Source organism: Pezoporus flaviventris, unplaced genomic scaffold (assembly GCF_033815535.1).
Source record: "Pezoporus flaviventris isolate CSIRO_AGI_PZ_B2104156 unplaced genomic scaffold, CSIRO_AGI_Pfla_v1 ptg000773l, whole genome shotgun sequence".
NCBI classification, from domain to species: domain Eukaryota; kingdom Metazoa; phylum Chordata; class Aves; order Psittaciformes; family Psittacidae; genus Pezoporus; species Pezoporus flaviventris.
The window spans coordinates 25,042-51,698 of NW_026893318.1; the positions used below are offsets into that span (position 1 = coordinate 25,042).

A 26,657-nucleotide genomic window follows, 5' to 3' on the forward strand; every position below is an offset into this window, starting at 1 on the left:
TCTATGGCTCCCCATGGGTCTCTCTCTGGACCCTATGGTTGTCAATGGGTTGCTATGGGTCTCTATGGCTCCCTATGGTCTCTATGGACCCTATGGGTCCCAATGGGTCACTATGGCTCCCAATGGATCTCTATGGGTCCCAATGGATCTCTATGGGTCCCAATGGATCTCTATGGGTCCCAATGGATCTCTATGGGTCCCAATGGATCTCTATGGGTCCCAATGGATCTCTATGGGTCCCAATGGATCTCTATGGGTCCCAATGGGTCTCTATGGATCCTTATGGCCTCTATGGCTCCCCATGGGTCTCTCTCTCTGGACCCTATGGGTGGCCGTGGGGCTCAGCTGATGTAGACGCGGTGGAAGTCGTGGGCCCCGAAGGCCGCGTTGCACTTGGGGCACTTGCGCTGCCGGGTCTCGTAGCGGCTCCGCACGCACTCGAAGCAGAAGACGTGGAAGCACTTGGTGAGGACGGCGTCCTTCTTGCGGGCGTTGCAGCAGGGGCAGGTGAGGCGGGCCTGTGGGGGGCGATGGGGGGCGATGGGGGGCGATGGGACTCAATGGGAGTCAATGGGAGTCAATGGGAGTCAATGGGAGTCAATGGGAGTCAATGGAGCTCAATGGGGTCAATGGGGGGTGATGGGGGTCAATGGGGGTCAATGGGTGTCAATGGGAGTCAATGGGGTCAATGGGAGTCAATGGGAGTCAATGGGAGTCAATGGAGCTCAATGGGGTCAATGGGGGGTGATGGGGGTCAATGGGACTCAATGGGAGTCAATGGGAGTCAAGGGGAGTCAATGGAAGTCAAGGGGAGTCAATGGGAGTCAATGGAAGTCAATGGAGCTCAATGGGGTCAATGGGGGGTGATGGGGGTCAATGGGAGTCAATGGGAGTCAATGGGAGTCAAGGGGAGTCAATGGAAGTCAATGGAAGTCAATAGAAGTCAATGGGAGTCAATGGAACTCAATGGGGTCAATGGGGTCAATGGGGGCCGATGGGGGTCAATGGAAGTCAATGGGACTCAATGGAAGTCAATGGGAGTCAATGGATGTCAAGGGGAGTCAATGGAAGTCAATGGAAGTCAATGGAAGTCAATGGAGCTCAATGGGGTCAATGGGGGGTGATGGGGGTCAATGGGAGTCAATGGGAGTCAATGGGAGTCAAGGGGAGTCAACGGAAGTCAATGGAAGTCAATGGAAGTCAATGGGAGTCAATGGAGCTCAATGGGGTCAATGGGGTCAATGGGGGCCGATGGGGGTCAATGGGACTCAATGGGAGTCAATGGGAGTCAAGGGAAGTCAATGGAAGTCAATGGAAGTCAATGGAAGTCAATGGAGATCAATGGGGTCAATGGGGTCAATGGGGGGTGATGGGGGTCAATGGGAGTCAATGGGACTCAATGGAAGTCAATGGGAGTCAATGGATGTCAAGGGGCGTCAATGGAAGTCAATGGAAGTCAATGGGAGTCAATGGAGCTCAATGGGGTCAATGGGGGGTGATGGGGGTCAATGGGAGTCAATGGGACTCAATGGATGTCAAGGGGAGTCAATGGAAGTCAATGGAAGTCAATGGAGCTCAATGGGGTCAATGGGGTCAATGGGGGGCGATGGGGCTCAATGGGGCTCAATGGGTGTCAATGGGGCTCAATGGGTCTCAATGGGGCTCAATGGGGTCAATGGGGCTCAATGGGTGTCAATGGGGCTCAATGGGCTCAATGGGTGTCAATGGGGCTCAATGGGTGTCAATGGGGCTCAATGGGGTCAATGGGGCTCAATGGGGCTCAATAGAGCTCAATGGGGTCAATGGGCTCAATGGGTGTCAATGGGGCTCAATGGGGTCAATGGGTCTCAATGGGTCTCAATGGGTCTCAATGGGTCTCAATGGGGCTCAATGGGGTCAATGGGGCTCAATGGGTGTCAATGGGGCTCAATGGGTCTCAATGGGTCTCAATGGGGCTCAATGGGGCTCAATGGGTCTCAATGGGTCTCAATGGGGCTCAATGGGGTCAATGGGGCTCAATGGGTGTCAATGGGGCTCAATGGGGCTCAATGGAGCTCAATGGGGTCAATGGGCTCAATGGGTGTCAATGGGGGTCAATGGGGTCAATGGGGCTCAATGGGGCTCAATGGGGTCAATGGGGCTCAATGGGAGTCAATGGGGCTCAATGGGGCTCAATGGGCCCCCCATACCCGATATTCCTTGATCTCTTCCTGCAGGATTTGGTCGGCGTCGGCGTAAACCTCGACCTTGCGCTGCTTCTCCAGCTTCCGGCGCAGGCGGGAGAGCTCCTCCTGTGGGGCGGGACCCATAGAGACCCATAGGGACCCCATAGAGACCCATAGAGACCCATAGGGAGCCATAGAGACCCCATAGAGAGCCATAGAGACACATAGGGAGCCATAGAGACCCCATAGAGAGCCATAGAGACCCACAGGGACCCACACATACCCATTAAGACCCCATAGAGACCCCATAGGGACCCATAGAGACCCAATGGAGACCCATAGAAACCAACAGGGACCCATAGCAACCCAAAGAGACCCATAGGGGCCTATAGAGACCCGTAGAGACCCCACAGAGACCGCATAAAGACCCCATAGAGACTCACAGAAACCCTATAGAGACCCATAAGGACCCCATAGTGCCCCATAGGCACCCCATAGAGCCCCATAGACACCCACAGAGGACCATAGGCACCCCACAGTGCCCCATAGACAGCCCATAGACACCCACAGCACCCCACAGACCCCCATAGCACCTCACAGACACCCATAGCGCCCCATAGACACCCCATAGGCACCCACAGAGCCCCATAGGCACCCCATAGGGCCCCATAGACACCCAGAGAGCCCCATAGACCCTCATAGCACCTCATAGACACCCATAGACACCCCACAGGCACCCATAGAGCCCCATAGACCCCCCATAGCACCCATTGGCACCCCGTAACGCCCCATAGCGCCCCATAACCACCCCACAGTGCCCCATAGACCCCCATAGCGCCCCATAGACACCCCATAGAGCCCCAGAGACACCCATAGAGCCCCATAGACACCCACAGAGCCCCATAGAGCCCCACAGACACCCCATAGAGCCCCATAGGCACCCCATAGTGCCCCATAGGCACCCCATAGCGCCCCATAGCCACCCATAGCACCCCATAGACACCCACAGAACCCCACAGACACCCCACAGAGCCTCATAGACACCCCATAGCGCCCCATAGGCACCCCATAGAGCCCCAGAGACACCCACAGAGCCCCATAGCGCCCCATAGACACCCCATAGCGCCCCATAGAGCCCCATAGACACCCCACAGAGCCCCATAGACACCCACAGAGCCCCATAGCGCCCCATAGACACCCCATAGAGCCCCATAGGCACCCCATAGCGCCCCATAGGCACCCCATAGAGCCCCATAGACACCCCATAGAGCCCCATAGACACCCCATAGCGCCCCATAGACACCCCCCAGAGCTCCATAGACACCCCATAGAGCCCCACAGACACCCACAGAGCCCCATAGACACCCACAGAGCCCCATAGCGCCCCATAACCACCCCATAGCGCCCCCACCTGGGCCCTCTTGAGGCTCAGGGACTCTTTCTCCTTGGCAGCCCTGTTCTCGGCGGCGCAGCTCTGCAGCTCCCGCAGCCGGGCCTGGACGTGCTCCCCCTGCGCCCGCAGGTCCTCGGCCAACTGCGCCGCCTCCACCGCCTGGGGACCCATAGGGATGCATTGGGGTCCATAGGGATGCATGGGGACCCATAGGGATGCATTGGGGGCCATAGGGATGCATTGGGGCCATAGGGATGCATTGGGGCCATAGGGATGCATTGGGACCCATAGGGATGCATTGGGACCCATAGGGATGCATAGGGGCCATAGGGATGCATGGGGACCCATAGGGATGCATTGGGGCCATAGGGATGCATTGGGATCCATAGGGATGCATTGGGACTCATAGGGATGCATTGGGGTCCATAGGGATGCATGGGGACCCATAGGGATGCATTGGGGGCCATAGGGATGGAGTGGGGTCCATAGGGATGCATGGGGACCCATAGGGATGCATTGGGGGCCATAGGGATGCATTGGGGACCCATAGGGATGCATTGGGGTCCATAGGGATGCATTGGGGCCATAGGGATGCATTGGGTCCATAGGGATGCATTGGGGACCCATAGGGATGCATTGGGGTCCATAGGGATGCATTGGGGTCATAGGGATGCATTGGGACCCACAGGGATGAATTGGGGTCCATAGTGATGCATTGGGGACCCATAGGGATGCATGGGGACCCATAGGGATGGAGTGGGGGCCATAGGGATGGAGTGGGGTCCATAGGGATGCATTGGGGCCATAGGGATGCATTGGGGCCATAGGGATGCATTGGGATCCATAGGGATGCATTGGGACTCATAGGGATGCATTGGGGTCCATAGGGATGCATGGGGACCCATAGGGATGCATTGGGGGCCATAGGGATGGAGTGGGGTCCATAGGGATGCATTGGGGCCATAGGGATGCATTGGGACTCATAGGCATGCATTGGGGCCATAGGGATGCATTGGGGCCATAGGGATGCATTGGGGTCCAGAGGGATGCATTGGGTCCATAGGGATGCATTGGGGTCCATAGGGATGCATGGGGACCCATAGGGATGCATGGGGACCCATAGGGATGCAGTGGGGTCCATAGGGATGCATTGGGGCCATAGGGATGCATTGGGATCCATAGGGATGCATTGGGACTCATAGGGATGCATTGGGGTCCATAGGGATGCATTGGGGTCCATAGGGATGCATTGGGGGGCCATAGGGATGCATTGGGGTCATAGGAATGCATTGGGGTCCATGGGGATGCATTGGGGTCCATAGGGATGCAGTAGGGTCCATAGGGATGCATTGGGACCCATAGGGATGCAGTGGGGTCCATAGGGATGCATTGGGGTCCATAGGGATGCATTGGGGCCATAGGGATGCATTGGGTCCATAGGGATGCATTGATCCCCATTGACTCCCATTGACTCCCATTGACTCCCATTGACTCCCATTGACCCCCATTGACCCCCATCGCCCCACATCGCCCCACACCTTCCTCTTGTGCAGCTCCAGGCCCTGGCACCGCACCGCCAGCTCCCTCTCCATTCATCCCCATTGATCCCCCATTGACTCCCATTGATCCCCATTGACTCCCATTGATCCCCATTGACTCCCATTGATCCCCATTGACTCCCATTGACTCCCATTGACTCCCATTGATCCCCATTGACTCCCATTGACTCCCATTGACTCCCATTGACCCCCATTGACTCCCATTGACTCCCATTGACTCCCATTGACTCCCATTGACTCCCATCGCCCCACATCGCCCCACACCTTCCTCTTGTGCAGCTCCAGGCCCTGGCACCGCACCGCCAGCCCCCTCTCCATTCATCCCCATTGATCCCCATTGACCCCCATTGACTCCCATTGACTCCCATTGACCCCCATTGACTCCCATTGACCCCCATTGACCCCCATTGACTCCCATTGATCCCCATTGACTCCCATTGACTCCCATTGACTCCCATTGACCCCCATTGACTCCCATTGATCCCCATTGACTCCCATTGATCCCCATTGACTCCCATTGACTCCCATTGACTCCCATTGACCCCCATCGCCCCACATCGCCCACACCTTCCTCTTGTGCAGCTCCAGGCCCTGGCACCGCACCGCCAGCTCCCTCTCCATTCATCCCCATTGATCCCCCATTGACTCCCATTGACCCCCATTGACTCCCATTGACCCCCATTGACTCCCATTGACTCCCATTGACCCCCATGACTCCCATTGACCCCCATTGACTCCCATTGACTCCCATTGACCCCCATTGACTCCCATTGATCCCCATTGACTCCCATTGACTCCCATTGATCCCCATTGACTCCCATTGACTCCCATTGACTCCCATTGATCCCCATTGACTCCCATTGACTCCCATTGACCCCCATCGCCCCACATCGCCCCACACCTTCCTCTTGTGCAGCTCCAGGCCCTGGCACCGCACCGCCAGCTCCCTCTCCATTCATCCCCATTGATCCCCATTGACCCCCATTGACTCCCATTGACTCCCATTGACCCCATTGACTCCCATTGACCCCCATCGCCCCACATCGCCCCACACCTTCCTCTTGTACAGCTCCAGGCCCTGGCACCGCACCGCCAGCTCCCTCTCCATTCATCCCATTGATCCCCCATTGACTCCCATTGACTCCCATTGACTCCCATTGACTCCCATTGACCCCCATTGACTCCCATTGACCCCCATTGCCCCCCATCGCCCCACACCTTCCTCTTGTGCAGCTCCAGGCCCTGGCACCGCACCGCCAGCTCCCTCTCCATTCATCCCCATTGATCCCCCATTGACTCCCATTGACCCCCATTGACTCCCATTGACCCCCATTGACTCCCATTGACTCCCATTGACCCCCATTGACTCCCATTGACCCCCATTGACTCCCATTGACTCCCATTGACCCCCATTGACTCCCATTGATCCCCATTGTCTCCCATTGACTCCCATTGATCCCCATTGACTCCCATTGACTCCCATTGACTCCCATTGACCCCCATTGACTCCCATTGACCCCCATCGCCCCACATCGCCCCACACCTTCCTCTTGTGCAGCTCCAGGCCCTGGCACCGCACCGCCAGCTCCCTCTCCATTCATCCCCATTGATCCCCCATTGACTCCCATTGACTCCCATTGACTCCCATTGACTCCCATTGACCCCATTGACTCCCATTGACCCCCATCGCCCACATCGCCCCACACCTTCCTCTTGTGCAGCTCCAGGCCCTGGCACCGCACCGCCAGCTCCCTCTCCACGCTGCCCAGGCTGCTCTGCAGTGCTCGCTCCTTCTCCTCCAGCTTCTGCACCAGCAGCAGCTGCGCGTCCACCTGTGGGCACAGCGCGCTCCAGACCCACTTGTGGGGCAGCCAGGGCCACTTATGGGGCAGCCATAACTACTTGTGGGGCCAACAGGACCACTTGTGGGGCAGCCAGCACCACTTATGGGGCATCCAGACCCACTTACGGGGCGAGCAGGAGCACTTATCGGGCATCCAGACCCACTTGTGGGGCAATAGGACCACTTATGGGGCACGCAGGAGCACTTATGGGGCGGCCAGACCCACTTATGCGGCGAGCAGGAGCACTTATCGGGCATCCAGAGCCACTTGTGGGGCAGCCAGCCCACTTGTGGGGCAACAGGACCACTTGTGGGGCAGCCAGCACCACTTATGGGGCATCCAGACCCACTTACGGGGCGAGCAGGAGCACTTATCGGGCATCCAGAGCCACTTGTGGGGCAGCCAGGACCACTTGTGGGGCAACAGGACCACTTATGGGGCACGCAGGAGCACTTATGGGGCATCCTTACTCACTTATGGGGCAAGCAGGAGCACTTATCGGGCATCCAGACCCACTTATGGGGCATCCAGACTCACTTATGGGGCAAGCAGGACCACTTATGGGGCAACCAGACTCACTTATGGGCAAGCAGGAGCACTTATCGGGCATCCAGACCCACTTATGGGGCAGCCATAACTACTTGTGGGGCAACAGGACCACTTGTGGGGCAGCCAGCACCACTTATGGGGCATCCAGACCCACTTACGGGGCGAGCAGGAGCACTTATCGGGCATCCAGAGCCACTTGTGGGGCAGCCAGGCCCACTTGTGGGGCAACAGGAGCACTTATGGGGCACGCAGGAGCACTTTTGGGGCATCCAGACCCACTTATGCGGCAAGCAGGAGCACTTATCGGGCATCCAGACCCACTTGTGGGGCAGCCAGGCCCACTTGTGGGGCAACAGGACCACTTGTGGGGCACGCAGGAGCACTTATGGGGCATCCTTACTCACTTATGGGGCAAGCAGGAGCACTTATCGGGCATCCAGACCCACTTGTGGGGCAGCCAGGGCCACTTGTGGGGCAATAGGACCACTTATGGGGCAAGCAGGAGCACTTATGGGGCATCCAGACCCACTTATGGGGCAAGCAGGAGCACTTATCAGGCATCCAGACCCACTTGTGGGCAGCCAGGCCCACTTATGGGGCAACAGGACCACTTGTGGGGCAGCCAGCACCACTTATGGGGCATCCAGACCCACTTACGGGGCGAGCAGGAGCACTTATCGGGCATCCAGAGCCACTTGTGGGGCAGCCAGGCCCACTTGTGGGGCAACAGGAGCACTTATGGGGCACGCAGGAGCACTTATGGGGCATCCAGACCCACTTATGCGGCAAGCAGGAGCACTTATCGGGCATCCAGACCCACTTATGGGGCATCCAGACTCACTTATGGGGCAAGCAGGACCACTTATGGGGCAACCAGACTCACTTATGGGGCAAGCAGGAGCACTTATCGGGCATCCAGACCCACTTATGGGGCAGCCATAACTACTTGTGGGGCAACAGGACCACTTGTGGGGCAGCCAGCACCACTTATGGGGCAACAGGACCACTTATGGGGCACGCAGAGCACTTATCAGGCATCCAGACCCACTTGTGGGGCAGCCAGGCCCACTTGTGGGGCAACAGGAGCACTTATGGGGCACGCAGGAGCACTTATGGGGCAGCCAGACCCACTTATGGGGCAAGCAGACCCACTTATGGGGCAATCAAACCCACTTACGGGGCATCCAGACTCACTTATGAGGCAAGCAGGCCCACTTGTGGGGCAAACAGACTCACTTAAGGGGCAAGCAGGACCACTTATGGGGCAACCAGAACCACTTGTGAGCAACCAGAACCTCTTATGGGGCAACCAGGAGCACTTATGGGGCAACCAGGAGCACTTATGAGGCATCCAGACCCACTTACGGGGCTACCAGAACCACTTGTGAGGCAACCAGAACCTCTTATGGGGCAACCAGAACCTCTTATGGGGCAACCAGGAACACTTATGGGGCAACCAGGACCACTTATGGGGCAACCAGAACCACTTATGGGGCAACCAGAACCACCTGTGAGGCAACCAGAACCTCTTATGGGGCAACCAGTAGCACTTATGGGCATCCAGACCCACTTACGGGGCTACCAGAACCACTTGTGAGGCAACCAGAACCTCTTATGGGGCAACCAGAACCTCTTATGGGGCAACCAGGAACACTTATGGGGCAACCAGGACCACTTATGGGGCAACCAGAACCACTTATGGGGCAACCAGAACCACCTGTGAGGCAACCAGAACCTCTTATGGGGCAACCAGTAGCACTTATGGGGCATCCAGACCCACTTACGGGGCTACCAGAACCACTTGTGAGGCAACCAGAACCTCTTATGGGGCAACCAGAACCTCTTATGGGGCAACCAGGAACACTTATGGGGCAACCAGGACCACTTATGGGGCAACCAGAACCACTTGTGAGGCAACCAGAACCTCTGATGGGGCAACCAGGACCACTTATGGGGCAACCAAGACCACTTATGGGGCAACCAGGACCACTTATGGGGCAACCAGGACCACTTATGGGCATCCAGACCCACTTACGGGGCTACCAGAACCACTTGTGAGGCAACCAGAACCTCTGATGGGGCAACCAGGAGCACTTATGGGGCAACCAGGAGCACTTATGGGGCTACCAGGACCACTTATGGGGCAACCAAGACCACTTATGGGGCAACCAGAACCTCTTATGGGGCAACCAGGACCACTTATGGGGCATCCAGACCCACTTACGGGGCTAGCAGAACCACTTGTGGGGCAACCGGAACATCTTATGTGGCATCCATCCCCACTTATGGCCCCTCCATCCCCACTTATCCCCCCTCCAGCCCCACTTATCCCCCCTCCAGCCCCACTTAGGGGTCCCTCCAGCCCCACTTAGGGGTCCCCCCCCCCCCTGCAGCCCCACGGCGCGCTGCCCCACCTGCGCCTTGAGGGCCAGGACCTGCTCGCCCAGCTCGTCCTTCTCCTCGCGCAGGAGCTTGTGGATCTGGTTGGCCTTGATGCGCTCCGACATGAGCTTGAAGTTGGCGTCGTCCTTCTCGCGCAGCTGCTGCAGGAGCCGTAGGTTCTGCTCCTGCATGTCCTCGAAGGCCTGGCCCGTCACGTCCATCTCCGACAGCAGCGCCTCCTCCTCCTGAGACAGCCAATGGGGAGCCGTTAGCATGGAGACATCGTCATCGACTCAACGGAGACCCAATGACATCGACTCAACATGGAGACATCATCATCGACTCAACGGAGACCCAATGACATCGACTCAACATGGAGCCATCATCATCGACTCATCATGGAGCCATCATCATCGACTCAACATGGAGCCATCGTCATGGAAACAGCATCATCGACTCAATGGAGACCAAACGTCATTGACTCAATATGGACCCATCATCATCGACTCAACATGGAGCCATCATCATTGACTCAACATGCAGCCATCATCATGGAAACAGCATGATCAACTCAACGTAGACCCATCATCATCGACTCAACATGGAGCCATCATCATTGACTCAACATGGACCCATCATCATGGACACATCATCATGTCCTCGAAGGCCTGGCCCGTCACGTCCATCTCCGACAGCAGCGCCTCCTCCTCCTGAGACAGCCAATGGGGAGCCGTTAGCATGGAGACATCGTCATCGACTCAACGGAGACCCAATGACATCGACTCAACATGGAGACATCATCATCGACTCAACGGAGACCCAATGACATCGACTCAACATGGAGCCATCATCATCGACTCATCATGGAGCCATCATCATCGACTCAACATGGAGCCATCGTCATGGAAACAGCATCATCGACTCAATGGAGACCAAACGTCATTGACTCAATATGGACCCATCATCATCGACTCAACATGGAGCCATCATCATTGACTCAACATGCAGCCATCATCATGGAAACAGCATGATCAACTCAACGTAGACCCATCATCATCGACTCAACATGGAGCCATCATCATTGACTCAACATGGACCCATCATCATGGACACATCATCATGTCCTCGAAGGCCTGGCCCGTCACGTCCATCTCCGACAGCAGCGCCTCCTCCTCCTGAGACAGCCAATGGGGAGCCGTTAGCATGGAGACATCGTCATCGACTCAACGGAGACCCAATGACATCGACTCAACATGGAGACATCATCATCGACTCAACGGAGACCCAATGACATCGACTCAACATGGAGCCATCATCATTGACTCAACATGGACCCATCATCATGGACCCATCATCATGTCCTCGAAGGCCTGGCCCGTCACGTCCATCTCCGACAGCAGCGCCTCCTCCTCCTGAGACAGCCAATGGGGAGCCGTTAGCATGGAGACATCGTCATGGAGGCATCGTCAACGAATGAACATAGAGACATCGTCATCGACTCAACACGGAGCCATCGTCATGGAAACAGCATCATCGACTCAACGGAGACCCAATGACATCGACTCAACATGGAGCCATCATTATCGACTCAACGGAGACCCAACGTCATTGACTCAACATGGAGCCATCATCATCGACTCAACATGGAGCCATCATCATGGAAACAGCATCATCGACTCAATGGAGACCCAATGACATCGACTCAACATGGAGCCATCATCATCGACTCAACGGAGACCCAACGTCATTGACTCAACATAGAGCCATCATCATCGACTCAACATGGAGCCATCATCATCAACTCAACATGGAGCCATCATCATGGAGCCATCATCATCGACTCAACATGGAGCCATCATCATCGACTCAACATGGAGCCATCATCATTGACTCAACATGGACCCATCATCATGGAGCCATCATCATTGACTCAACATGGACCCATCATCATCGACTCAACATGGAGCCATCATCTTTGACTCAACATGCAGCCATCATCATGGAAACAGCATGATCAACTCAACGTAGACCCATCATCATCGACTCAACATGGACCCATCATCATTGACTCAACATGGACCCATCATCATGGACCCATCATCATGTCCTCGAAGGCCTGGCCCGTCACGTCCATCTCCGACAGCAGCGCCTCCTCCTCCTGAGACAGCCAATGGGGAGCCGTTAGCATGGAGACATCGTCATGGAGGCATCGTCAACGAATAAACATAGAGACATCGTCATCGACTCAACACGGAGCCATTGTCATGGAAACAGCATCATCGACTCAACGGAGACCCAATGACATCGACTCAACATGGAGCCATCATCATCGACTCAACATGGACCCATCATCATGGAGCCATCATCATCGACTCAACGTAGACCCATCATCATCGACTCAACGTAGACCCATCATCATGGACCCATCATCGTTGACTCAACGTAGACCCATCATCATGGACCCATCGTCATCGCCTCAACGTAGACCCATCATCATGGACCCATCATCATCAACTCAACGTAGATCCATCATCACCGACCCATCGTAGACCCATCATCATCGACTCAACATGGACCCATCATCATGGAGCCATCATCATTGACTCAACGTAGACCCATCATCATTGACTCAACGTAGACCCATCATCATGGACCCATCATCGTTGACTCAACGTAGACCCATCATCATGGACCCATCATCATCGCCTCAACGTAGACCCATCATCATGGACCCATTATCATCGACTCAACGTAGACCCATCATCATTGACTCAACGTAGACCCATCATCATCGACTCAACGTAGACCCATCATCATGGAGCCATCATCATCAACTCAACGTAGATCCATCATCACCGACCCATTGTAGACCCATCATCATCGACTCAACGTGGACCCATCATCATCAACTCAACGTAGACCCATCATCATGGACCAATCATCATCGACTCAACGTAGACCCATCATCATCGACTCAACGTAGACCCATCATCATGGACCCATCATCGTTGACTGAACGTAGACCCATCACCATGGACCCATCATCATCAACTCAACGTAGATCCATCATCACCGACCCATCGTAGACCCATCATCATCGACTCAACATAGACCCATCATCATCAACTCAACGTAGACCCATCATCATGGACCCATCATCATCGCCTCAACGTAGACCCCTCATCATGGACCCATCATCATCGACTCAACGTAGACCCATCATCATTGACTCAACGTAGACCCATCATCATGGACCCATCATCATCGACTCAACGTAGACCCATCATCATGGACCCATCATCATCGACTCAACGTAGACCCATCATCATCGCCTCAACGTAGACCCATCACCATGAACCCATCATCATCGCCTCAACGTAGACCCATCATCACCGACCCATCATCACCGACCCATCGTACACCCATCACGACCCCAACACCCTCCCTCTTCCGCAACCCCCCCCCTACACCCTCTTCCCATTGGCCGCCTCGGGCTCCGCCCACGCCCTTATAAGGCCGCGCTACCTGCTTGGTGGCCGCCAGGCGGCGCTGCAGCAGCTCGATGTGCTCCTCGCCCGCCCGCAGCCGCCTCAGCGCCTCCTCGTCCGCCAGCTTCTTGCTCTCGCGCCGCTCGCGCTCCTCCAGCTCCCGCGCCCGCGCCCGCAGCTCCTCCGCCTGCCGTGACGTCAGCCGTGACGTCAGCCGTGACGTCATGGCCGCGGGAAGGAAGGGGGGGAGGGGGGGGTGATGGGGGTGGTGGGGGGGGGTTAGAGTGTGTTAGCGTGTGTTAGTGTGTTGGCGTGTGTTAGCCTGTATTGTGTTAGCGTGTGTTAGCGTGTATTAATGTGTTAGTGTGTGTTAGCGTGTATTAATGTGTTAAGAGTGTGTGTTAGTGTGTATTAATGTGTTAGCGTGTGTTAGCGTGTATTAATGTGTTGGTGTGTGTTAGCGGGTATTAATGTGTTAGCGTGTGTTAGCGTGTATTAATGTGTTGGCGTGTGTTAGCATGCATTAATGTGTTGGCGTGTGTTAGCGTGTGTTAATGTGTTAGCGTGTGTTAATGTGTTGGTGTGTGTTAGCATGTATTAATGTGTTGGCGTGTATTCATGCATTGGCATGTATTAATGTGTTTGTATGCATTAATGTGTTAGTGTGTGTTAGCGTGTGTTAATGTGTTAGCGTGTGTTAGCATGTATTAATGTGTTAGCATGTGTTAGCATGTATTAATGTGTTAGCATGTATTAATGTGTTAGCATGTATTAATGTGTTGGCATGAATTAGCATGTATTAATGTGTTAGAGTGTGTTAGCGTGTATTAATGTGTTGGCGTGTGTTAGCATGTATTAATGTGTTAGCGTGTGTTAGCGTGTATTAATGTGTTGGCATGTGCTAGCATGTATTAATGTGTTGGAGTGTGTTAACATGTATTAATGTGTTAGCATGTATTAATGTGTTAGCGTGTGCTAATATGTATTAATGTGTTGGCGTTTATTAATGTGTTGGCATGTATGAATGTGTTAGCATGTATTAATGCGTTGGCACATATTCATGTGTTGGCATGTATTTATGCCTTAGCATGTATTAAAGCATGTTAGCATGTGTGTGTTAACAAGTGCTAGTGTGTGTTAACATGTGCTACCATGCGTTAACATGTGCTAGCGTGCGTTAACATGTGCTAGCGCGTTAACATATGCGTGTGTTAACATGTGCTAGCGTGCTAATGTGTGCTAGCGTGTTAACATGTCCTAGCATGTGTTAACATGCGCTAGCTAGTTAACATGTGCTAGCGTGTGTTAACATGCGCTAGCGTGTGTTAACATGTGCTCGTGTGTGTTAACGTGTGCTAACGTGTGCTCGCGTGTGTTAACGTGTGCTAGCGCGTGTTAACATATGCTAGCGCATGGAACATGTTAGCGTGCCTAACACGCGTTACCAGAGATTAAAGCGTTTTAGCGCACGTTAACACGCGTTAACATGTATTAACACGCCTTAACACGGGTGGACACGCGGTTGCGCGTGTCAACACAACGCCTGTTCACGCGGATTTAAGGCACGCCCACGGGGAGTCACGCGTGTTCCCGTGTGCTTAGCGTGTGTTAACATGTGCTTAGCGTGCGCACACGCGTGTTCACGCGTGTCGGGCCCCCACCTCGGCCTTGCTCTTCCTCTCGGCCGCCATCAGCTGCACTTTGTCCCTCTGCTCCTTGGGCGCTGACTTGTACATGTCCAGGAGCAGCTTCATCTCCTTCTGGCTCTCCTGAGCCTTCCTGTGCCCCATAGAGACCCATGGAGACCCATTGGAGACCCATAGGGACCCATAGAGAACCATAGGGACCCACAGAGACCCCATAGAGACCCATAGAGACCCCATAGAGACCCATAGACACCCACAGAGAGCCATAGAGACCCATAGAGATCCATGGAGACCCCATGGAGACCCATAGGGACCCATAGAGACCCACAGAAACCCCATAGGGACCCATACAGACCCCACAGAGACCCATGGAGACCACATAGAGACCCATAGAGACCCCACAGAGACTCCATAAACACCCCATAGAGGCACACAGAGACCCCACAGAGACCCCATGGAGACGCATAGACACCCAATAGAGACCCATAGAGACCCATAGAAACCCATAGAGACCCATAGAGACCCCATAGGGACACACAGAGACCCATAGAGACCTCATAGAGACCCATAGAGACCCCACAGAGACCCATAGAGACTCCATAAACACCCCATAGAGACACACAGAGACCCCACAGACACCCCATAGAGACACATAGACACCCAATAGAGACCCATAGAGACCCATAGAGACCCCACAGAGACCCATAGAGACACCATAGGGACTCACAGAGACCCAGAGACCTCATAGAGACCCATAGAGACCCCACAGAGACCCATAGAGACTCCATAAACACCCCATAGAGACACACAGAGACCTCACAGACACCCCATAGAGACACATAGACACCCAATAGAGACCCATAGAGACCTCACAGAGACCCATAGAGACCCCATAGAGACCCATAGAGACCCAGAGACCTCATAGGGAGCCATAGACACTCACAGAGACCCCATAAACACCCCATAGAGACACAGAGACCCCACAGAGACCCCATAGAGATGCACAGACACCCAATAGAGACCCATAGAGACCCCATAGAGACCCATAGAGACCCCATAGAGACCCATAGAGACCCCACAGGGACGCACAGAGACCCATAGAGACCTCATAGAGAGCCACAGACACCCCCAGAGACCCCATAAACACCCCATAGAGACACACAGAGACCCCACAGAGACGCATAGACACCCAATAGAGACCCATAGAGACCCATAGAGACCCACAGAGACTCCATAGAACCCCCAGAGACTCATAGAGACCCCATAGAGCCCCATAGACCCCCATAGATACCCCATAGTGCGCCAGAGACACCCATAGCCCCCCCCGAGCACCATAGATACCCCATAGCACTCCCACAGACCCCCACAGACCCCAATAGCCCCCCATAGCCATCCCATAGACACCCATAGACCCCCATAGCTACCCCATAGCCCTCCCACAGACCCCAATAGCCCCTCATAGACACCCATAGACCCCCATAGCTACCCCATATATACCCCATAGCCTGCCCACAGACCCCAATAGCCCCCCATAGCCATCCCATAGACAGCCATAGATAACCCATAGCGCCCCACAGACCCCCACAGACACCCCATAGACCCCCCATAGCCCTCCCAGACACCCAAATCACCCTATAGACACCCCATAGACCCCAATAGCCCCCCATAGACACTCATAGATACCCCATAACGCCCCATAGACCCCCACAGACACCCCACAGACCCCACACAGACCCCCCATAGCCATCCCAGACACCCATAGCACCCCATAGACACCCCAGAGACCCCCATAGACACCCCACAGCCCCCCATAGACACCCCATAGACACCCATAGACCCCCACAGATACCCCATAACGCCCCATAGACCCCCACAGACACCCCACAGAACCCACATAGACCCCCATAGCCCCTCCATAGACACCCCATAGACCCCCCATAGCACCCCATAAACCCGGCATACCCCCCCATAGCCACCCCATAAACCCCCATAGCCCCCCCATAGCACCCCATAGCTCCCCCATAGAACCCCATAAACCCCCCATAGCCCCCCATAGACACCCCATAGATCCCCATAGCCCCCCCATAGCACCCCATAGACCCCCACAGCCCCACATAGTGCCCCATAGCCCCCCCATAGCCCCCCCTAGACACCCCAAAGCCCCCCATAGACACCCCATAGCCCCCCCAGACACCCCATAGCCCCCATAGACACCCCATAGATCCCCATAGCCCCCCATAGCACCCCATAGACCCCCACAGCCCCACATAGTGCCCCATAGCCCCCCATAGCCCCCCCTAGACACCCCAAAGCCCCCCACAGACACCCCATAGCCCCTCATAGACACCCCATAGCCCCCCACAGACACCCCATACCCCTCATAGACACCCCCATAGCCCGCCATAGACACCCCATAGCCCCCCATAGACACCCCAAAGCCCCCCATAGACACCCCATAGCCCCCCATAGACACCCCATAGCTCCCCATAGACACCCCATAGCCCCCCATAGACACCCCAAAGCCCCCCATAGACACCCCATAGCCTTCCATAGACACCCCAAAGCCCCCATAGACACCCCATAGCCCCCCATAGACACCCCATAGACCCCCATAGTGCCCCATAGCCCCCCCATAGCCCCCCTAGACACCCCAAAGCCCCCCATAGACACCCCATAGCCCCCCATAGACACCCCATAGCCCCCCATAGCACCCCATAAATCCCATAGAGCCCCATAGCCCCCCCATAGACACCCCATAGCCCCCCACAGACACCCCCATAGACCCCCCATAGTGCCCCATAGCCCCCCCATAGCCCCCCATAGACACCCCATAGCCCCCATAGACACCCCAAAGCCCCCATAGCCCACCCCATAGCGCCCCATAGCCACCCCATAGCCCCCCCATCCTCTCTTGAGCTCCCCCCGCAGTTGCTTGAGCAGCTCCGAATCCTTTTTCTTGGCCTCCTCGGGGGTGGGGGCGGGGCCTCCCCCTCCCCCCGCCCCTCCCCCTCCCCCCTTGGCCCTCGGCCGCTCCCGGGAAGCTCCGGGGCCGGGATTGGGAGGAGGAGGGGGGAGGGGGGAGGGGCCCGGGGAGGATGGGAACGGGGGGGGGAGGGGGCAGGGGGGTTCCTTGGCGCGGGGTGGGGGAGGGGTGGCGGGGGCGGGGCTCGGAAGCTCCTCCTCCTCCCCCCCACCCCGCCGAGGGGGCGGGGCCGCCTCCTCCCGCTTGGGCTCCGGGGCCACGCCCCCTCCGTCCTCCTCCTTCAAAGGGGCGGGGCCCGGAGGGGGGGGAGGGGCGGGGGCAGCAGCCCCCGAGGGGGGGGGGAGGGGCGGAGGTGGGGGGGGCTCGTCCTGGGAAGAAGGGGTGGGGGGGGTGGGGGTGGGGGAGGGGTGGGCGGGGGAGGAGGGGGAGGGGCGATGGGGGAAGGGGGAGGGGCTCCGGTGGCCTGGAGGCGGAGCTAAAGGAGAAAGGGGGGGGGTGGGGTCAATGATGGCATTGCCCCTTTAAGAGACGGGACCACACCCCCTTTTAGCCCCGCCCACAACGAGGCCCTTTTAAGGATCCCTCTGTGGGCCCACAGGCCCTCGTTCACGCCCATTGCCCTTTTAAGGCCAGGCAAACCCATTGGTGGGGAGAGGGGACTGCCTCACCCCCCTTAAAAGGGCAACAGCCAATCAGAGGAGGGCAGGCCCCGCCCATTCACCAATGCTGGCCAGCCCTCCCTTAGCTTACCCCCACCTCTTAAAGGGGCTACACCCCTTTGTGGGTGGAACCCACATGCACCCCCCCCTTAAAAGGGCTATGCATCTTTATGGGTGGGACCCACCACTACACCCATAACCTTGTAGTATACCCATTGCCCCCTTAAAGGGGCAACACACTGCTACTGGTGGGCCCCACCGGTACACCCATTGCATTACAGCATATGCATAGCCCCCTTAAAAGGGCTGCATGCTGCTATAGGTGGGCCCCACAAGTGTCCCAGTGCTTTCCCTTAAAGGGGCTACACATCCTGGTGGATGGGAGCCACCATACCTCAGCTCCTTAAAGGGGTCACACACTGCTAGTGGTGGTCCCCACCCGTGTACCCACTCTCAGTCCCTTAAACGGCCCATGCCATCCATGCTCTTAAAGGGGCAAGGCCACCTATTGCCTTAAAGGGGCAATTCCACCCATTGCCTTAAAGGGGCAATGCCGTTCATTCCCTTAAAGGGGCAATCCCACATATTGCCTTGACGGGGCAACCCCACCCATTCCCTTAAAGGGGCAACACCACTCATGCGCTTAACGGGGCAACAGCACCCATTCCCTTAAAGGGACATCACCACCCAATCCCTTAAAGGGGCAACCCACCCCTGCCCTTAAAGGGGCAACGCCACTTGTTCCCTTAAAAGGGTGCCTCCCATTGCCTTATAAGGGCACCACCACCCATTACCTTAAAGGGGAACACCATCCATTCTGTTAAAGGGGCAATGCCACCCATTCTATTAAAAGGGCAATGCCACCAATTCTATTAAAGGGGCAACGCCACCCATTGAAGGGGCAACGCCACCCATTCTCTTAAAGGGGCAACACCACCCATGCCCTTAAAGGGGCAACGCCACCCATTCTCTTAAAGAGGCAACAGCACCCATGCCCTTAAAGGGGCAACACCACCCATGCCCTTAAAGGGGCAACGCCACCCCGAAGCTCCTCCCACCTTGTTGATCTCGGCCTGCACCTCCCGCAGCTTCCTCTTGTAGCGCTGGACATCGCCCTTGAGCTGGTGGTTGTGGTTCTGGAGGCTGCTGATGAGGTGGCGCATCTCCCTATTGATGGGGCCTGGGGGGGGGGGATGACAGCGGGGTTATGGGGGGGCTCTATGGGTCCCTATGGGGCTCTATGGCTCTTTAAGGGACTCTATAAGTCTCTATGGTCACCATGGGTTGCTATATTCCCTATAGGTTGCTATGGGTCTCTATGGTTTCAATGAGTTTTATGGTTTCTATGGGTCTCTATGGGTCACTATGGCGCTCAATGGGTCCTCATGTGTCTCTATGGTCTCTCTGATGCTCTATGGTGTCTATGGTTCTCAATAGGTCTCTATGGTCACTATGGGTCTCTATGGCTGTCAATGGGTCTCTATGGGTCTCAATGGGTCTCTATGGTCTCTATGGGTCCCTATAGTTTCTATAGTCTCAGTGGGTCCCTATGCCTCTCAGGAGTCCGTATGTGTCCCTATGGCTCTCAATGGGTCTCTATGGTCTCAATGGATCCCTATGGGTCTCAATGGGTCCCTATGGTCTCAATGGGTCCCTATGGTTTCAATGGATCCCTATGGTCTCAATGGGTCCCTACGGTCTCAATGGGCCCCTATGGATCCCTATGGGTCTCAACGGGTCTCTATGGCTCTCAATGGGGCCCTATGGCCCTCTATGGGCCCCTATGGCTCTCAATGGGGTCTACGTGCTGAGTCCCTATGGCTCTCAATGAACCCCTATGGCTCCCAATGAGTCTCCATGGGTCCCTATGGGTCTCCCTATGGGTCGGGATGTGGGTCGCTCACCAGCCTGCTCGTTGGCGGCCAGGTTCTGCTCGAACTCGATGCGCAGCATCTCGTACTCCTTGCGCACCTGGGCCAGGGTGTCCTCCAACTGGATGACCTCGGTGCGCAGGCGCTTCTGCACCCCCAGCTCGTCGCTCTGGGGCACGGGGTTGGGGTGGGGGGACACACACATCGATGTGAGATATGGGGGGGGACACCCACCCCCCCAATGGGCACCCAATGGGTATCAACGGCACCCAATGGACTCAATGGGCATCGATCGACTCAATGGGAGCCCAATGGGCACCAATCGACTCAATGGGCACCCAATGGGCACCCAATGGACTCAATGGGCACCGATTGACTCAATGGGCACCCAATGGGCACCGATCGACTCAATGGGAACTCAATGGGCACCAATCGACTCAATGGGACCCCAATGGGCACCCAATGGACTCAATAGACCCAATGGGCACCAATCGACTCAATGGGCATCAATGGGCACCCAATGGACCCAATGGGCACCAATCGACTCAATGGGAACTCAATGGGCACCCAATGGACTCAAACGGACCCAACGGGCACCAATCGACTCAATGGGCATCAATGGGCACCCAGTGGGCACCAATGGCACCCAATGGGCACCAATCGACTCAATGGGCACCAATCGACTCAATGGGCACCAATGGGCACCCAAGGGACTCAATGGGACCCCAATGGGCACCCAATGGACTCAATGGACCCAATGGGCACCAATCGACTCAATGGGCAGCAATGGGCATCAATGGGCACCCAATGGGCACCAATCGACTCAATGGGAACTCAATGGGCACCCAATGGACTCAAATGGACCCAATGGGCACCAATCGACTCAATGGGCATCAGTGGGCACCCAATGGGAACCAATCAACTCAATGGGCACCAATAGACTCAATGGGCATCAATGGGCACCCAATGGGCACCAATGGCACCCAATGGGCATCAATCGACTCAATGGGCATCAATGGACACCCATTGGGCACCAATCGACTCAATGGGCACCAATCGACTCAATGGGCATCAATGGGCACCCAATGGGCACCAATCGACTCAATGGGCACCCAATGGGCACCAATCGACTCAATGGGCACCCAATGGGCACCAATCGACTCAATGGGCATCAATGGGCACCCAATGGGCACCAATGGCACCCAATGGGCACCAATCGACTCAATGGGCACCAATCGACTCAATGGGCACCAATGGCACCCATTGGGCACCAATGGCACCCAATGGGCACCAATCGACTCAATGGGCACCAACGGCACCCAATGGGCACCAATCGACTCCATGGGCATCAATGGGCACCCATTGGGCACCAATCAACTCAATGGGCATCAATGGGCACCCAATGGGCACCAATGGCACCCAATGGGCACCAATCGACTCAATGGGCATCAATGGGCACCCAATGGGCACCAATCGACTCAATGGGCATCAATGGACACCCATTGGGCACCAATCGACTCAATGGGCACCAATCGACTCAATGGGCATCAATGGGCACCCAAGGGACTCAATGGGACCCCAATGGGCACCCAATGGACTCAATGGACCCAATGGGCACCAATCGACTCAATGGGCAGCAATGGGCACCCAATGGACCCAATGGGCACCAATCGACTCAATGGGAACTCAATGGGCACCCAATGGACTCAAACGGACCCAATGGGCACCAATCGACTCAATGGGCATCAGTGGGCACCCAATGGGAACCAATCAACTCAATGGGCACCAATAGACTCAATGGGCATCAATGGGCACCCAATGGGCACCAATGGCACCCAATGGGCATCAATCGACTCAATGGGCATCAATGGACACCCACTGGGCACCAATCGACTCAATGGGCACCAATCGACTCAATGGGCATCAATGGGCACCCAATGGGCACCAATCGACTCAATGGGCACCCAATGGGCACCAATCGACTCAATGGGCACCCAATGGGCACCAATCGACTCAATGGGCATCAATGGGCACCCAATGGGCACCAATCGACTCAATGGGCACCAATGGCACCCATTGGGCACCAATGGCACCCAATGGGCACCAATCGACTCAATGGGCACCAATGGCACCCAATGGGCACCAATCGACTCAATGGGCACCAATGGGACCCAATGGGCACCAATCGACTCAATGGGCACCAATGGGAACCCATTGGGCACCAATCGACTCAATGGGTATCAATGGGCACCCAATGGGCACCAATCGACTCAATGGGCATCAATGGGCACCCAATGGGCATCAATCGACTCAATGGGCATCAATGGGCACCCAATGGGCATCAATCGACTCAATGGGCATCAATGGGCACCCAATGGCACAAATGGCCCCCAATGGACTCAATGGCCCCCAACAGACTCAATGCCCCCCCAGTGGACTCACCGACCCCCAGCAGACTCAATGGCCCCCAATGGACTCAATGCCCCCCAATGGACTCAACAACCCCCCAACCGACTCAATGGCCCCCAATGGTCCCCAATGGACTCAATGGTCCCCAATGGACTCAATGGACACAAAGGGCCCCCAATGGACCCAAGAGGACCCCAATGGACTCAACGGCCCCCAATGGCCCCCAACGGACTCAACGCCCCCCCAATGGACTCAATGCCCCCCAATGGACTCAACGACCCTCAACAGACCCAACGGCCCCCAACGGACTCAATGGCACCCAACAGACTCAATGCCTCCCCAACGGACTCAATGCCCCCCCAATGGACACAATGGCCCCCAATGGACTCAATGGACACAAAGGGCCCCCAATGGACCCAAGAGGACCCCAATGGACTCAACGGCCCCCAATGGCCCCAACGGACTCAACGCCCCCCCAATGGACTCAACGACCCCCAACAGACTCAATGGCCCCCAATGGACTCAATGCCCCCCCAATGGACTCAATAACCCCCCAACCGACTCAATGGCCCCCAATGGTCCCCAATGGACTCAATGGTCCCCAATGGCCCCCAATAGACTCAATGGACACAAAGGGCCCCCAATGGACCCAAGAGGACCCCAATGGACTCAATGGTCCCCAATGGCCCCCAACGGACTCAATGGCCCCCCAACGGACTCAACGACCCTCAACAGACCCAACGGCCCCCAACGGACTCAACGGCCCCCCAATGGACTCAACGACCCCCAACAGACTCAATGGCCCCCAATGGACTCAATGCCCCCCCAATGGACTCAACAACCCCCCAACCGACTCAATGGCCCCCAATGGTCCCCAATGGACTCAATGGTCCCCAATGGACTCAATGGACACAAAGGGCCCCCAATGGACCCAAGAGGACCCCAATGGACTCAACGGCCCCCAATGGCCCCCAACGGACTCAACGGCCCCCCAATGGACTCAATGCCCCCCAACGGACTCAACGACCCTCAACAGACCCAACGGCCCCCAACGGACTCAATGGCACCCAACAGACTCAATGCCTCCCCAACGGACTCAATGCCCCCCCAATGGACACAATGGCCCCCAATGGACTCAATGGACACAAAGGGCCCCCAATGGACCCAAGAGGACCCCAATGGACTCAACGGTCCCCAACGGCCCCCAACGGACTCAACGGCCCCCCAATGGATTCAATGACCCCCAACGGACTCAACGGCCCCCAACGGACTCAACGGCCCCCCAATGGACTCAACGACCCCCAACAGACTCAATGGCCCCCAATGGTCCCCAATGGCCCCCAACGGACTCAATGGACACAAATGGCCCCCAATGGACCCAAGAGGACCCTAATGGGCACTAATGGCTCCATGGACTCATGGGACCCCAATGGACTCAATGGACACAAAGGCCCCCAATGGACCCAAGAGGACCCCAATGGACTCAATGGTCCCCAACGGCCCCCAACGGACTCAACGGCCCCCCAATGGATTCAATGACCCTCAACAGACCCAACGGCCCCCAACGGACTCAACGGCCCCCAACGGCCTCAACAGCCCCCCAAGTGGGACCCACCTCCATGTGCTCGATGTGCGGAGGTGGCTGTTCTTGGTGGTGAGGAGGAGGGCTCGGGCCTCGTCCAGCTGGGTCTTCACCTGCAGGCTCTCGTGGTAGAGCAGCGAGAACTGGGACTGGAGCACCTTGTACTCCAGCGTCTCCTTGACGGCCTCCTCGGGCAGCGAGCGCAGCGCCACCTGCGGGACACGCGTGGGACACGCGTGGGACACGCGTGGGACACGCGTGGGACACGCATACGGGGTGCGTGGTCGTGGGTGGTCATAGGTGTTGCGTGTTCATATGTGTTGCATGTTCATACGTGTGTGTTACACGCGTGTTCAGGTGTTACGCGTCGTGTTACACGTTACACGCGTGCTCGTACGCATGAGTTACCGATGCGTTAACGTGTGTTCGTGTTGCGTATGTTACAGGTGCGTTACATGCATCCTCGTGTTGCATACGTGTATTGCATGTTACATACATGAAACGCGTTACATTTTACCTGCGCGTTCCTATGTGTTACGGGTGTGCGCATGTGAAGCGTGTTCATGTGTTTGTGTTATATGTGCGTTCATGTGTTATGCATTGCGTATTACATGTTACACGCGTGCTTACAAGCATGTTATATGATTTACCGATGTGTTGTGTGTTCATGTTACAGATGTGTTATGTGTGTCCTCACGTGTTACATACATGTGCGTTCATATGTATTACATGTTACATGCGTGTAACGCGTTACATTTTACCTGCGCGTTCCTACGTGTTACGGGTGTGCGTATGTGAAGCATGTTCATATGTGTTGCATGTTCATACATGTTTGTGTTACATGTGTGTTCATATATGTCACACGCATGTTATGCATCGCATGTTACCGATGTTGTATGTGGGCTCATATGTATGACATGTTACATGCATTACAGATGTGTTAAGGTGTGTTTGTAATTATGTATGTTAGAGACAGGTTATATGCATCCTCATGTGTTGCATACATATGTGTTCATATGTATTACATGTTACATACATGTAACGCGTTACATTTCACCTGCACGTTCCTACGTGTTACGGGTGTGCGAAGGTGATGCGTGTTCATACGTGTTGCATGTTCATACGTGTTGCACGTTCATAGGTGTTTGTGTTACACACGTGATCATGTGTTATGCATCACGTTACACATCTGCCCCATTACCTCCTTTATCCCCATTACCTCCATTACCCCCATCACCCCCATTAACCCATCACCCCATTGACCCCCATTACCCCATTGACCCCCATTACCCCCATCACCCCCATTACCCCATTGACCCCCATTACCCCCATCACCCCATTAACCCCATCACCCCATTACCCCCATCACCCCCATTACCCCATTGACCCCCATTGCCCCCATCACCCCCATTACCCCCATCACCCCATTGACCCCCATTACACCCATCACCCCATTACCCCCATCACCCCCATTACCCCATTGACCCCCATTACCCCCATCACCCCATTACCCCCATCACCCCATTACCCCCATCACCCCCATCACCCCATTACCCCCATCACCCCATTGACCCCCATTACCCCATCACCCCCATTACCCCATTACCCCCATCACCCCATTGACCCCCATCACCCCATTGACCCCCATCACCCCCATTACCTTGAGGCGCTCGTGCCCCCTCACGGCCTGCTGCAGCTCCTGCTGCAGCTTCTCCAGCTCGGCCATGCGGCTGTTGGCCAGCTCCTGGTTCCCCTCCAGCTCCGCGTTCAGCATCTCAAACTGCCCCATAACCAGGGGGTCACCCCATAGCACTGACCCCCATTGCCCCCCCATAACCCCCCCATTACACCCATTGCCCCCCATTACCCCCCATTGCCCCCCATTACACCCATTGCCCCCCATTACACCCATTGCCCCCCATTGCACCCCGTTGCCCCCCTCCCACCCAGCCCCATAGATTCCCCCCCCCCATACCTTTTGCATGCTGAGGGTGATTTGTCCCCCCTGGAAGCCTCCGGAGCTGGCAGAGCCATAGGAGCCGGAGGTCAGCTGGGGACAGTGGGGAGATGGGGGTCAATGGGGGTAATGGGGTTAATGGGGGTAATGGGGTTAATGAGGGGAATGGG

At 56.0% G+C, this 26,657-nt stretch overlaps 1 protein-coding gene and 1 pseudogene across 1 annotated transcript in view; both read right to left on the reverse strand.

The window, feature by feature from the left end:
• Nucleotides 1-323: 323 nt before the first annotated feature.
• Nucleotides 324-26,657, reverse strand: part of LOC133264340 (E3 ubiquitin-protein ligase BRE1B-like) — a 40,217-nt gene continuing 13,883 nt past the window's right edge. Inside the window, 14 exon segments of the mRNA XM_061444292.1 lie at nucleotides 324-518; nucleotides 2,190-2,291; nucleotides 3,577-3,717; nucleotides 6,824-6,949; nucleotides 9,925-10,137; nucleotides 13,418-13,567; nucleotides 15,042-15,161; nucleotides 18,305-18,484; nucleotides 19,727-19,848; nucleotides 20,573-20,708; nucleotides 24,564-24,583; nucleotides 24,586-24,742; nucleotides 26,191-26,310; nucleotides 26,506-26,580. Coding sequence (XP_061300276.1) covers nucleotides 342-518; nucleotides 2,190-2,291; nucleotides 3,577-3,717; nucleotides 6,824-6,949; nucleotides 9,925-10,137; nucleotides 13,418-13,567; nucleotides 15,042-15,161; nucleotides 18,305-18,484; nucleotides 19,727-19,848; nucleotides 20,573-20,708; nucleotides 24,564-24,583; nucleotides 24,586-24,742; nucleotides 26,191-26,310; nucleotides 26,506-26,580 — 1,839 coding nt within the window. The 3' untranslated portion in view covers nucleotides 324-341.
• On the reverse strand, nucleotides 2,616-3,531 carry LOC133264341 (shematrin-like protein 1; annotated as a pseudogene).